At 35.9% G+C, this 15303-nt stretch overlaps 1 protein-coding gene across 9 annotated transcripts in view; it reads right to left on the bottom strand.

Annotated features, from left to right (window-relative positions):
• Positions 1 to 15303, bottom strand: part of TBCK (TBC1 domain containing kinase) — a 220534-nt gene that overhangs the window by 135199 nt on the left and 70032 nt on the right. For all 9 annotated transcript variants that reach the window (XR_006710750.1, XM_045471153.1, XM_045471148.1 and 6 more), the window contains 5 exons: positions 10055 to 10115; positions 6748 to 6809; positions 6428 to 6489; positions 5480 to 5628; positions 4495 to 4633 (listed from right to left, as the gene is read on the bottom strand). Coding sequence is in view for 8 of the 9 variants with exons in the window: in XM_045471153.1 (XP_045327109.1) it covers positions 4495 to 4633; positions 5480 to 5628; positions 6428 to 6489; positions 6748 to 6809; positions 10055 to 10115 (473 nt within the window). In the remaining variant the exon portion in view is untranslated. The remainder of the gene's footprint in view (positions 1 to 4494; positions 4634 to 5479; positions 5629 to 6427; positions 6490 to 6747; positions 6810 to 10054; positions 10116 to 15303) is intronic.

Below are 15303 nucleotides of genomic sequence, written 5' to 3'. Positions count from 1 at the left end.
CTTTCTATAGTTTTCAGCATACAGATCTTTTACATCTTCGGTTAGGTTTATTCCTAGGTATTTTATGCTTCTTGGTGCAATTGTGAATGGGACCAGTTTCTTTCTTTGTCTTTCTGTTGCTTCATTATTAGTGTATAAGAATGCAACTGATTTCTGTACATGGATTTTGTATCCTGCGACTTTGCTGAAATCATGTATGAGTTCTAGCAGACTTTTGGTGGAGTCTATCAAGTTTTCCATGTATAGTATCATGCCATCTGCGAAAAGTGAAACCTTGACTTCATCTTTGCCAATTTTGATGCCTTTGATTTCCTTTTGTTGTCTGTTTGCTGATGCTAGCACTTCCAACACTATGTTAAACAACAGCGGTGAGAGTAGACATCCCTGTCATGTTCCTGATCTCAGGGGGAAAGCTCTCAGTTTTTCCCCATTGAGGATGATATTCGCTGTGGGCTTTCCATAAATGGCTTTTATGATGTTTAAGTATGTTCCTCCTATCTCAACTTTCACGAGGGCTTTTATTAAGAAAGCATGCTGAATTTTGTCAAATGCTTTTTCTACATCGATTGACAGGATCATATGGTTCTTATCTTTTTTATTGATGGGATGTATCACATTGATTGATTTGTGAATGTTGAAGCAGCCCTGCAGCCCAGGAATGAATCCCACTTGATCATGGTGAATAATTCTTTTTATACGCTGGTGAATTTGATTTTCTAGTATCTTACTGAGAATTTTTGCATCCATATTCATCAGGATATTGGCCTGGAGTTCTTTTTTTTTTTTTTTTTTTTTTTTTTTACTGGGTCTCTGTCTGGTTTAGGAAGCAAAGTAATACTGGCTTCATAGAATGAGTCTGGAAGTTTTCCTTCCCTTACTATTTTTTGGAATAGCTTGAGAAGGATAGGTATTATCTCTGCTTTAAATGTCTGGTAGAATTCCCCAGGGAAGCCATCTGGTCCTGGACTCTTATTTGTTGGGAGATTTTTGATAACTGATTCAATTTCTTTGCCAGTTATGGGTCTGGTCAAGTTTTCTATTTCCTCCTGTTTGAGTTTTGGAAGTGTGTGGATGTTTAGGAATTTGTCCATTTCTTCCAGGTTGTCCGGTTTGTTGGCATATGATATTTCATAGTATTCCCTGATAACTGCTTGTATTTCTGAGGGATTGGTTGTAATAATTCCATTTCCATTCATGATTTTATCTATTTGGCTCATCTCCCTTTTCTTTTTGAGAAGCCTGACTAGAGATTTATCAATTTTGTTTATCTTTTCAAAAAAACAACACTTGGTTTCGTTGATCTGCTCTACAGTTTTTTTAGATTCTATATTGTTTATTTCTGCTCTGATCTTTATTATTTCTCTTCTTCTGCTGGGTTTGGGGTGTCTTTGCTGCTCTGCTTCTATTTCCTTTAGGTGTGCTGTTAGATTTTGTATTTGGGGTTTTTCTTGTTTCTTGAGATAGGCCTGGATTGCAATGTATTTTCCTCTCAGGACTGCCTTTGCTGCATCCCAAAGCGTTTGGATTGTTGTATTTTCATTTTCGTTTGTTTCCATATATTTTTTTAATTTCTTCTCTAATTGCCTGGTTGACCCATTCATTCTTTAGTAGGGTGTTCTTTAACCTCCATGCTTTTGGAGGTTTTCCAGACTTTTTCCTGTGGTTGATTTCAAGCTTCGTAGCATTGTGGTCTGAAAGTATGCTTGGTAGAATTTCAATTCTTGTGTACTTATGAAGGGCTGTTTTGTGACCCAGTATGTGATCTATCTTGGAGAAAGTTCCATGTGCACTTGAGAAGAAAGTATATTCTGTTGCTTTGGGATGCAGAGTTCTAAATATATCTGTCAAGCCCATCTGATCCAATGTCTCATTCAGGGCCCTTGTTTCTTTATTGACCGTGTGTCTAGATGATCTATCCATTTCTGTAAGTGGGGTGTTAAAGTCCCCTGCAATTACCACATTCTTATCAATAAGGTTGCTTATGTTTGTGAGTAATTGTTTTATATATTTGGGGGCTCCCGTATTTGGCGCATAGACATTTATAATTGTTAGTTCTTCTTGATGGATAGACCCTGTAATTATTCTATAATGCCCTTCTTCATCTCTTGTTACAGCCTTTAATTTAAAGTCTTTTGTCTGATATAGGTATGGCTATTCCAGCTTTCTTTTGACTTCCAGTAGCATGATAGATAGTTCTCCATCCCCTCACTTTAATCTGAAGGTGTCCTCAGGTCTAAACTGAGTCTCTTGTAGACAGCAAACAGATGGGTCTTGTTTTTTTTATCCATTCTGATACCCTATGTCTTTTGGTTGGCACATTTAGTCCATTTACATTCAGTGTTATTATAGAAAGATATGGGTTTAGAGTCATTGTGATGTCTGTAGGTTTCATGCTTGTAGCGATGTCTCTGGTACTTTGTCTCACAGGATCCCCCTGAGGATCTCTTGTAGGGCTGGTTTAGTGGTGACGAATTCCTTCAGTTTTTGTTTGTTTGGGAAGACCTCTAGCTCTCCTTCTATTCTAGATGACAGATTTGCTGGGTAAAGGATTCTCGGCTGCATATTTTTGTGTTCATCACATTGGAGATTTCCTGCCATTCCTTTCTGGCCTGCCAAGTTTCAGTAGATAGGTCTGTCACTAGTTTTATCGGTCTCCCTTTATACGTTAGAGCGTGTTTATCCCTAGCTGCTTTCAGAATTTTCTCTTTATCCTTGTATCTTGCCAGTTTCACTATGATATGCCGTGCAGAAGATGGATTCAAGTTACGTCTGAAGGGAGTTCTCTGTGCCTCTTGGATTTCAATGCCTTTTTCCTTCCCCAGATCAGGGAAGTTCTCATCTATGATTTGTTCAAGTACACCTTCAGCCCCTTTCTCTCTCTCTCTTCCTCTTTTGGAATTCTTATTATACGGATATTGTTCCATTTCATTGCATCACTTAGTTCTCTAATCCTCCCCTCAAACTCCTGGATTTTTTTTATCTCTCTTTTTCTCAGCTTCCTCTTTTTCCATAATTTTATCTTCTAATTCACCTATTCTCTCCTCTGCCTCTTCAATCTGAGCCACGGTTGCCTCCATTTTTATTTTGCACCTCATTTATAGCATTTTTTTAGCTCTCATGACTATTTCTTAGTCCCTTGATCTCTGTAGCAATAGATTCTTTGCTGTCCTCTATACTTTTCTCAAGCCCAGCTATTAATTTTATGACTATTATTGTAAATTCAGGTTCTGTTATATTGCTTAAATCGTTTTTGATCAATTCATTAGATGTCTCTACTTCCTGGAGTTTTTTTGAGGAGAATTCTTCCGTTTTGTCATTTTGGATAGTCCCTGGGGTGGCGCAGAACTGCAGGGCACTTCCCCTGTGCTGTCTGGAGTAACTTGTATTGGTGGGTGGGGCCGCAGTCCGACCTGATGTCTGTCCCCAGCCCACCGCTGGGGCCACAGAAAGACTGGTGTGTACCTTATCTTCCCCTCTCCCAGCGGCAGGACTCACTGTGGAGTGGTATGGCCCCTGTCTGGGCTACTTGCACACTGCCAGGCTTGTGGTGCTTCTTTGATGGGAACTGGCCTATTAGCCAGGGTGGATGGGCAAGGTGCACAGGGGCGGGAGGGGCAGGCTTAGGTCACTTTGCCCATGGTGGTCCCCTGTAGAAGGGGCCCTGAAGCACCGGGAGGGAGGCAGGCTGACCCGTCGGAGGGATGGATCCACAGGAGCCCAGTGTTGGGTGTTTGTGTGGTGCAAGCACGTTCGTTGACGGTAACTGGTTCCCTCTGGGATTTTGGCTGGGGTATGGGAGGGAGATGGCGCTTCCCAGCGCCTTTGTTCCCTGACAAACTGAGCTCTGTCTTCTGGGGCTCAACACCTCTCCCTCCTGCTCTCTGAGCAAGGCTGTTCACTTACAATATTCCAGATGTTAAGTCCCGCTGGCTGTCAGAACTCACCCAGTCCAGCCCCTCTGCTTTTGCAAGCCAGACTTGGGGTTCCGTCTTGCCCGGCGGGCTGCCCCTCCACCGCCCTGGCTCCCTCCCGCCAGTCCGTGTAGCATGCACCGCCTCTCCGCCCTTCCTACCCTCTTCCGTGGGCCTCTTGTCTATGCTTGGCTCCTGAGAGTCCATTCTACTAGTCTTCCAGCGGTTTTCTGGGTTATTTAGGCAGATGTAGGTGGAATCTAAGCCTTGAATATTACTATTCTTTCTGATGTCTACATTTTTCATTTATTGAACATCAATTATTGCAAGATATTCTAGGATAATAGGGTTATGTCAAAGAGATCATATAGCAAATTATTTTTTTAAAAATAGTACTTATTAAAAATAATAAAATATTAATGGGAATTCTGCAATTAGAAGCTCCAGTCAAGAAAACAAGGTATTGACTTCCAATTGCTTTCATAATTACTTAGCTGGAATGTCTACCAAAAAAAATCCCAAATTAAAAAAAAATGTTAGTATCAAATTTTTTTCATTTCCAAGAGAAGCTTTCTTTCCTTACTTGGGAAGTGTGCAGATAGGTGGTTTGGATCGAATGATTTCCTTGTTGACAAGCTCCTTCTCCAAGTCACCTCCAGCTAAACACCAAAGGTAATATACTTCTTCAATAGATCTTTCTGCCAGGTAATCACTGTTTACATCTATTAATGGCAAATGGAAAAGAATCATATCTCTCACACTTTCTGTTTTTATTAAAAGGCAACAGGCAATAATAGCTTACGTTCTCAACAAATACTAATTGAAGAACACAGTATGATTCCCTTTAGAAGATTCATACTATACAATGCACAAAGGATGAAATGAGGATATACACATTGAATGTACATTCAATTACTCTGAGAAGAAGAGTGGAATTTTTACCTTCTATATCAGAGATATATGGGATATATATTCCATACATGTATCAGATATATCGGGTACTGTGGGAAAGGGATGCAGGCCAAAAAAGGTAACTTGTGTGGGTAACTAACACAAACTATCCCATCCTTCGTATCTTGAGGCAATAGCTGCCTCTTCTGAAGAGCTTTTCTTGATGTCTCAAGCAGGATATGATTCCACTGTACTATGTTCATACTGACCCTTATTAATAATAGTAAATAAATGTTTATCTGCCTCTCCATTTGGTATGAATGTTATATGGTGGTGGGGTGCCTGAGTGGCTCAGTCATTTAAGTGTCCGACCTCAGTTCAGGTCATGATCTCATGGTTCATGAATTTGAGCCCTGCATTGGGCTCTCTGCTGTCAACACGGAGCCCGCTTCAGATCCTCTGTCCCCCTCTTTCTCTGCCCCTGCTCCACTCATTTTCTCTCTCTCTGAAAATAAATAAATAAACTTAAAAAAATGCTACATGAATAGCAGTTATATAACTATAATATACACATATATAATTATATATATATTTGATAAACATAAAACTGAAAATACAGTAAGGATACTTCCTTTAAAAATAAGGCTTATATTATTTTCTGTCTTATCTATCATTACCTTTACACAGTTGGCTGATATCCTCAGGCAGAGTTAAATCAGCACATCTTAGAGAAGATGAAAACAGACTGGCAGGTTTGGTAAAGGGAGTATATAAAGGTGACACTTCACTGAATACCTTGTCCTGCATTAATTCATCTGCAGTTGGCCTTGAGAAAAATTTAAAACACAGACTATGAATGAAGTCATTAAAAATCTGCTAGAATAATGGCACACATTCAAGAGGATGTTTTAAAAAGTTAAAGGAATAGTTAAAAGTCTTAAATACATCATAAGTAAGGAAAATAATAATAAAACTCTCCTTAGCAGAATCTTGATGTATACTTTTATATAAAAAGTGGCTATAAGTAAATGCTGAATTTTCCCCCATATTGTGCTTTTTGTACCTTATGATCTATCAAAGATTATATACGAGCTTCTCCATTTTTTACTTTTATTTTGACTATTATGTGCTTCCTTTACTGAATATCTTAATTAAAATTCTAAGCTAATAATCATCTAAACTAATAATTTTTCTCCTTTTATTAATATACATTAGAGCCATAGCTAATAGTTATGATACTAATATCAATTTTGTATTCCTATATGTATGCAAATATTCTTATTTAATCCATTAGCATAATAACTAATAAAAAAACACAACTACTTATACATCAGGGGCATTTGGGTGGCTCAGTCGGTTGAATGTTCGACTCTTGATTTTGGCTCAGGTCATGATTTCACACTCATGAGATCGACTCCTGCATCAGGCTCTGTGCTGGGTGTGGAGCCTGCCTAAGATTTGCTCTATCTCTCTCCCTCTCTCTCTCTCCCTCCCCATTCTCTCTCTCTTAAAAAAAAAAAAAAAGAAAAAGAAAAGAAAAGAAAAGAAAAAGAAAGAAAAAACCCACAACTATTTATATATTCAAGATCTCAGTATAATCTCAAAGTCTTAATAATAATATCAACCTCTTGGAAGGGTGGAAGGTGAGACACTTCTTCAAAAGATCTATCACATTTTCAGGAAGGTCCTGGTAAATAAAAAGAGAAAAGAATTATTTAAAATGACCCATTTAAAAAATACATTTTACTCAAATGTTTACTATTCTAGAGCACTTTGAGTTTTTCTAAATTGTCTTTATTTGGACTTTATACTAATTTACATTAGATTGTCACTCTATAAAAAAGCAAATTATCTGAAAAGAAATACATATAGCTTTAAAGTAGTTTTCTGTTAGATCCCAAGTATACAGAATACATCAATTTTCAATAACAGATTAATGCCAAACCTTTATAATGTCCAGACAACCATGTTCTTCAGCCAGAACTATTATAGTGTCATCTACGCAATCTATAACACAAAAAAATTGTATGAATTAATGCTGCTTTTCTTATCTATCAGATTAAATGGGAACTGAACTCTGATAGTTTTTTAAAAAATGTGTTATGCAGTTTTGGAACTTGGAATATTAAGAAGCTTGTGACTTTGTCCTTACATGTTTCCTTACAGGTTTTGATAAAAATACTTTAAACACTAAATATTAACTGAATTACAGATACTGAAAGATAGTAGCTTAAAAAGTGAAATAAAGCAGTGATTCAAAATGAAGATTCTCATGTTCTCTCTCTCTTGCTCTCTTCTCCCTGTACATGTAATATATATATTTATATGTATGTATATTTATATATTTATATATATGTATATATATATTTATATGTATATATATATATATTTATATATATATACACACACACATATTACTCTTTTGTATATATACAATTTGGAGAACGTACACACATCTCTAAGGATTTATAGTACAAATTTTTACAATCCCTATCAAAATACCTACAGCATTTTTCACAGAACTAGGACAAATAATCCTAAAATCTGTATGGTGCTACAAAAGACCCTGAATAGTCAAAACAATCTGAAAAAAGAAGAACAAACCTAGGGGGTGTCATAATCCTAGATTTCAAGATTTCATTTTTTTTTTTGGAGTAACAAAGCTGTAGTAATCAAAACAATATGATACTGGCACAAAAACAGACACATATCAGTGAAAAAGAATAGAGAGCCCAGAAATAAACTCATGCTTACATGGCCCATTAGTATTTGACAAAGGAGGCAAGAATATGAAATGGGAAAAAATGTTGGGAAAACTGGACAGCTAAATGCAAAAGAATGAAACGGGACCACTTTCTCACACCATATAGAAAAATAAACTAAAACCAGATTAATGACCTAAATGTGAGACCTGAAACCATAAAAATTATAGAAGAGAAGATAGGCAGGAATTTCTGTGACATCGGCTGAAGCACATCTTTCTAGATATGTCTCCTGAGGCAAGGGAAACAAAAGCCAAAATAAACTATTGGGACACTACATTAAAATAAAAAGCTCTGCACAGTGAAGGAAGTAATCAACAAAAATAAAAGACAATCTATTGAATGGGTGAAGACATTTGCAAATGATCTATCTGATAAAGGGTTAGTATCCAAAACATATAAAGAACTTACACAAATCTTGGATCACTATATTGTACACCTGAAACTAATATACCCTGTATGTTAACTATCCTGGAATTTAAGTAAAATAAAATAATTAAAAAAAGAACTTATACAATTCAACACACACAAAAAAAATAATAATAATCCAATTAGAAAACTGGGGAGAAGACATGAACAGACATTTCTTCAAGAAGACATACAGATGGCCAACGGAGACACAAGAAAAATGCTCAATATCACTGTTATCAGGGAAATACAAAGCAAAACCACAATGAGGTATTACTGCATACCAGTCAGAATGGCTAAAATCAAAATCAGAAGAAACAACAAGTGTTGGCAAAGACGTGGAAAAAAGGAACTCTTGTGCACCGTTGGTGCAATGCAAACTGGTAGAGCCACTGTGGAAAACAGCATGAAGGTTTCTCAGAAAATTAAAAATAAAAGTACCATATGATTTAGTAATCCCAGTATTGGGCATTTACCCAAAGAATATGAAAACACTAATTCAAAAAAATATATGCAGCCCTATCTTATTGCGGTATTATTTATAAGAGCCAGATTATGGATGCAGCCCAAGTGTCCATCAATAAATGAATGGATAACAAAGATGTGGTGTATATATACACAATGTAATATTACTTAGCCATAAGAAAGAATGGAATCTTGCCATTTGCCACAATGTGGATGGATCTAGAGAATACAATGCTATGTGAAACAAGTCAGAGAAAGACAAATACCATGATTTCACTCATATGTAGAATTTAAGAAACCAAACAAATGAAGAAAAAAAAGAGACAAGTAAAACAAAACAGAAGACTCTTAGTATAGAGAACAGACTGATGGTTCCCAGAGGGGAATTAATGCTGCTTTTCTTATCTATCAGATTAACTGGGAACTGAACTCTGATAATTACCAGAGGGGAGGTAGGTGGGAGGATGGATGAAAACAGAGGAAAAGGATTAAGAGTATATTTATCATGATGAGCACTGAGTAATATACAGAATTGCTTAATCACTCTATTGTATACCTGAAACAGTTTAACACTGTATGTTAACTACACTGGACTTAAAAAAAAAAAAAATAATAGAGTTCAGGGCACCTGAGTGGCTCAGTCAGTTAAGTGCCCGGCTCTTGATTTCACTCAGGTCATGATCTCACAGTTCAGTCTGTGGGATCCAGCCCTGCATCAGACTCCATGCTGTCAGGGTGAAGTCTGCTTGGGATTCTCTCTCTTCCTCTCTCTCTGCCCCTCCCCCATTTGCATGTGTGCTCCCGCTCTCTCTCAAAATACAAATAAACATTAAATATATATTAAAAAATAATAAAGTATAAGTTTAGTTTGTAGACCATATTAAGAAATCTCTAAGACTCTTTAATAGTCTTATTACCAATTGTTTAAATTAAATGTTGTAAATATGATAAAATTTAATGCAGTTATATTTATAATTCATTATTATTCAATATTTATTAACACTTTTCTATATATATATTCTTACTTACAAACCCTATTAACCTGGACAGTAATCTGTCACTCTTTCATATAAAGTGTTCTACCACTGTTTTTCTCTCCTTTATTACTACACATGCTTAATTTATTCCACTTTAAAATAGATTACATAATTTTTTGTAAACTTGAATTAAAACATTAGGATCTCATATACATGTAAAATAAATGAGCTTGTTAAAAGAAAAAATAAACATTCTTCCCAGTCATTATTCACACATGATTCATCAAACAGAAAGCTCAAAATTTAAGATATATTATCAGAAGGTAAATTGCTACAGAGAAGTATAACTTTATATTCTCATTTTTTGATTTCACAACTTAGTTTACTTAGCTAGATCATGAAGCTAAGATAATATCTATCTACATTATAATTCCATAATGAATAAGGAAAACACTAAAATATTTCAGAAAGCACTTCTTAAGTTTGTACTGTTAATGCTTACCACTGATCATTAGAAAATTTAAAAAGTCAGGATATTTCAGTGTATTCACTATTTTAGAACACATTATTGTGTATGCTTACTAAAAGTCACTAAGGATAATATTTATATTTGAAAAATAATCCATTGTGAGACACTTACCTAATGTAAGCAAAAATTTTAGTCTTTCAGAAATATCCAAGCTTTGAAATAATTTTCTTCCCTAAATAAAATAGGAAAAGAAATTTGAAGAAATTTGTGTTAACATTTACATCATTCTTCAGGAAGGTATTTTTTTTTCCCCAGAGCTGAAAATGATTTTCTCAGGTACCTCTTTTTCTCTTCAGAGGTTTTATTTGACTTTTAGATTTTAGACTTAGCTCCATTAAAGAAGAATCATTGGTTTAACATTTAAACATTTCACATATCTAAGGATCAATTACATTCTTATTTGGTCTGAAGCATTCCTCATTTTAGAGACCTACATATACCTGGTTGTCTAGAGAGATTCCAGGACACAGGGAGTCTTATTTGATTAAGAGACCAAGATGGTCCCTTGGAAAGAGTCATATTATCCTTACATTTACCTAACTAATTCTTACTTATATATCATATGAAATCCAGGTAATCTGTTGTCTCCATTAAGAAACATTCCATGATATTCCTTCCTCCCACAATGAATTAGACAACCATCCTTTGTGCTCCCATAGCATCTGGTACATTTATTTTAAGACACATACATTGTATTTTAGTTGTTTTCTTATTAGTCAGCTTCCGGGTGTGGGGGGGGGGGGAGGTGGGGGGGGCGCTGCTTGACATAGTCTGAAATCACTTAAAACTTCAACAATTATGTGTTGAGCATTTGTGTGCCAAATTGGACTTTCAACCACAAGTTATATAACTTGGGCAAATTACTCAACCACTTTAAGTTTTACTTTTCTCATTTATAAAACTGGAATATTAACTGTATATGATACACAGGTTGCAATGAGGATTATACAATGTATGAAAAAGTGCTTGGCATTTATTGCACACAGAAATGCCTTCATAAATGTTGGTAATTATGTTTCCTTTATCATAAACAAATTAAACTTATAGGATTCTTTAAGTAGACTTAGAGGGAAAGGCTTACAGGGTGCCTGGGTAGCTCAGTTGGTTGAACATCCGACTATCGATTTCAGCTCAGGTCATGATCTCACAGTCATGAGATTGAACCCCACATTGGGCTCAGCGCTGAGTGAGGAGCCTGTTTGGGATTCTCTCTCTCCTCTCTCTCTGCCCTTTCCCTGCTTGCGCACTCTCTCTCTCTCTCAAAATAAACAAATAAACATTTTAAAAAAGGAAGAAAAGGCTTAAGAATATACCTTGGTCTTTATGTGGAGAAAAAAAAAACTGTTCTTTTTTAAGAGAGAGCAAAAACTTTCTTAAACATTTATGAAATTAGAACTACAGGTGGAGAGATCATTGAAAGAAAAAGTTGCCATTCCTGTCTCAATTTCTTACACTACTATCTTATTAATCTTCTAGATATGCAGGTTTTACTTTATCAATATCTTATTTAAAAACTTTAAATGGTCCTCCATACCGTATATAACTAAATATAAACTTCTTAATTCAGCAATCAAAGTCTTCTAGGATATGGCTCCAATATATCTTTTCAATCTAAGTGCTTACTATTTATCTACGTATGATGAACACACACACACACACACACACACACACACACGAAGCGGTTCAATTTGATTACTTGCAATACAGTGAGCACACTCTGCCTGTTCAGGCATACAGACTCTGACTCAGGTTATTTCCCTACCAATAGATTTTTTTCTTCATGGCTATCAAATTTTTGTATATATCCTTTATTTCATTCCCACTCCTGAATGTTAATTTTGTGAATTAAAGAATTCAAAATTCAAATTACTTCTCTCAGCACTTTGATGGCATTATGCCACTGCTTTCTTACTTCCAAGCTACTAAGAAGTTTAATGCCAATCTCATTCTTGGTAGGTAGTATGTCTTTTCTCTCCAACACATTTGAAGATTTTCTCATTAACAGTGATAAAGACATCAGAGCTTAGTGAAGGAAGCTTGGTGTGTTAGTTAAGAGTACAGCTTTGCATATAGTTGATGGGTACAAATTTGCTCAAGTACTTACTATTGTGTAACTAGGACAGGTTGCTTAATTTCTTTGTGCCTCAATTTCCTGATCTGTAAACTGAAGATGATAATTAAATTTTATGAGACTGGTGTGAGTATTGACTAAAATAATAGATGTAAAGAGATTAGAAAAGTACCTGATTCTTGAAAAGTTCTCCATAAATGTTACTTATTATTTCATTATTGGTTATTCTAAAAGTAGAGTATATGATTTCAAGGTATTTGTTGTTGTTTTTTTTGTTGTTGTATGTTGTGATTTTTTTTTTTCCCATTTGCCCTGCAAGGTAATTAGTGGGTTCTTTGAAACCAAGGGCTTTAGTCTTGGTTTCTAATACAACTATATAACAAATATTAGAACATCTGGATCTATCTTCCCTGTCTTTTAAAATTTCTACAGGGCGCCTGGGTGGCTCAGTCGGTTAAGTGGCCAACTTCGGCTCAGGTCACGATCTCACGGTCCATGGGTTCGAGCCCCGCTTCAGGCTCTGTGCTGACAGCTCAGAGCCAGGAACCTGTTTCAGATTTTGTGTCTCCCTCTCTCTGACCCTCCCCCGTTCATGCTCTGTCTCTCTCTGCCTCAAGAATAGATAAACATTAAAAAAATTAAATTTCTTTTATATTTTCAACTTCCTTATTTCTTTGTGACATATTCTGGGAGAGTTACTCAGCTTCATCTTCCATGTTCAGTGTGTCTAGTTTCTTATGATCCATCTCTTTAGTTCTTTATTTCAATAGTTACATTTTTTTTCCTTAAAACCCTTAACTGGTTCTTGTTCTTTTCAGCAAATGTCTTGACTCAGAGTTTCTATAATTGTTTCACAAATGGCATTGTTTTCTTTATCTCCTAAAAAACATGTACATTTATTTTAAAGTCCTTTCAATGGTGTAAATTCTTCTTGTTGTTTCTTTTTTATTGTAGATGTATGTATTTATTGCATGTATCATATTGTAGATGTATTGTTTTAGGTGTTTGGTATTTCTTAGAAATGTTCTCACCTCTTAATACAAATTTTCCTATACATCTTTTGGACTATGGAAACTTCTGGGTGGCACAGTGGCTGTACTGCCTTTCTGGTGATACGGTAAGAGCTTCCTAGCAAAACGGCTTTGGTATAGCCTCTCATCTATTTCCTAGGATTTTTAGCATACCAAAAGTTCCCTTTTTAGTTGTTAGTGTGCTATTAATTTATATCTTAATATTTTATATCAATTCTAAAGGTTTGATGAAGTAGGAAGATTTAAGCTTATATTCAGTATGCCATTCTAAAACTAGACTGTGTAACGTAAGTATCACTTACAATGTCATGAAGTCCCTATTATGAAATGAATATTTCCTTTCTTGGAATTCACATAGCTTTTCTGAGTTTATCTTCTAAGTTTATGGATTTTTGTAAATTATAAGCTTCTTGACAATGTGTCTTAAACACAGTTTATCTCTTGCTGCATTTGTCATGATGCTATACACACAGTAAATACTCATCTACATTTGTTGAACTGAATTACTCACAGGACATATACCCTGATCATTAATACAGAGTTTAGATATAGATTACGTAATAAAAAGGAAAAGTTGGGGTGCCTGGGTGGCGCAGTCGGTTGAGCGTCCGACTTCAGCCAGGTCACGATCTCGCGGTCCGTGAGTTCGAGCCCCGCGTCGGGCTCTGGGCTGATGGCTCAGAGCCTGGAGCCTGTTTCCGATTCTGTGTCTCCCTCTCTCTCTGCCCCTCCCTAGTTCATGCTCTGTCTCTCTCTGTCCCAAAAATAAATAAACGTTAAAAACAAAAATTAAAAACAGAAAAGTTGTACATTTCAAATTTACACTTCCATATACTTCACATTCACATTTCAGTAAGATTTTTCATTTAGGCTATGACTTTTTAAAAAGTTTTTTAATGTTTATTTATTTTTGAGAGAGAGACAGAGTGTGAGTGGGTAAGGGGCAGAGAGAGGGAGACACAGAATCCAAAGCAGGCTCCAGGCTCTGAGGTGTCAGCACAGAGCGTGATGCGGGGCTCAAACTCACGAACCACGAGATCATGACCTGAGCCGAAGTCGGATGCTTAACCAACTGAGCCACCCAGGTGCCCTAGGCTATGATTTTAAACAACAATGAGATTTATCATTATTTCATACCAATGAAAAGTAAAATGGTCTAGACAGAGAATAGCAAAGAATCAGAAAATCTGGTATTTTCCCTTAGAAAAAGCTGTGCCAACAGGTAAACTACCATGTTATTATGAATATTATGATTTTAATCATAAAATATTTTTCTTAATCATAAAATATTGTAATATCATAATAAAAGATAACATCCAGGGACCATTTGCTATATAACATACTATACTAAGTACTTTATATATATGTAGTATTTCATTTTTCCAACAATTATACAGTATAGATGAAAAATTTCTGCTTCTAAAGATCTCATTGTCCAAGTAAAGTAGGCACATGTGACACATGTCATAATAGAAGAGCAAAGAAGATAAGGACCTAATGCTGGTAGTTATTTGGAAGCAGGATTGACAGATCGTTAGTTGTTCCTCCAAAATTATTTTCATCTTGGCCATGACAGGCTGTTTTTTGTCCCTCTAAATTCATTCTCATCTTCTTCCTCAATATTTATGTGTCCAGCTAAAGACTACATTTCTTAGTCTCCCTTGTACCTATAACGTAGCCACTTAAGTAAACTGTCACCAATGAAAAGTAGAGTTGATATCTGCACTTTTAGATCATTGTTTTTAAAAATTATTTTTCATGTTTATTTATTTATTTTGAGAGAAAGAACATGAGCAGGAGAGGGGCAGAGAGAGAGGAAGAGGGAGAATCCCAAGCAGGCTCAGCACTGTCAGTGCGGAGCCCAATGCAGGGCTTGATTTCATGAACCATGAGATCACGACCTGAGCCAAAATCAAAAGCTGGATTCTCAATGACTGAGACACCCAGGTACCCAGATCATCTTCTTAAAGACAGTACCATGAACTCACTCCCCTCCTTCCCTATGGCTAAACATGGTGATAAAGAAATCGGCTTTGGAAACCAGACATTTGAGATTGACAGAGCCAAATTCTGGATTTCTGCATGATGTGGAGTGTTACAAGAGGCAGAAAAACACCTATGTTCTCTAAGCTACTATATTTTTAAGTTCTTTCTTTTTAATATCAGCTTAGTCTTTGCCCTAATAAATAAAGAGGGTATCTAGGAAAGGTCTCATAAAACATAAGTCCACTACAAAGTGAGTCTTCTAGAAAATATAA

The sequence above is a fragment of the Leopardus geoffroyi genome, chromosome B1 (genome assembly GCF_018350155.1).
Source record: "Leopardus geoffroyi isolate Oge1 chromosome B1, O.geoffroyi_Oge1_pat1.0, whole genome shotgun sequence".
NCBI classification, from domain to species: domain Eukaryota; kingdom Metazoa; phylum Chordata; class Mammalia; order Carnivora; family Felidae; genus Leopardus; species Leopardus geoffroyi.
Note: the sequence above shows the minus strand (reverse complement) of the source record. Positions and strands in the feature narration are given on the sequence as shown.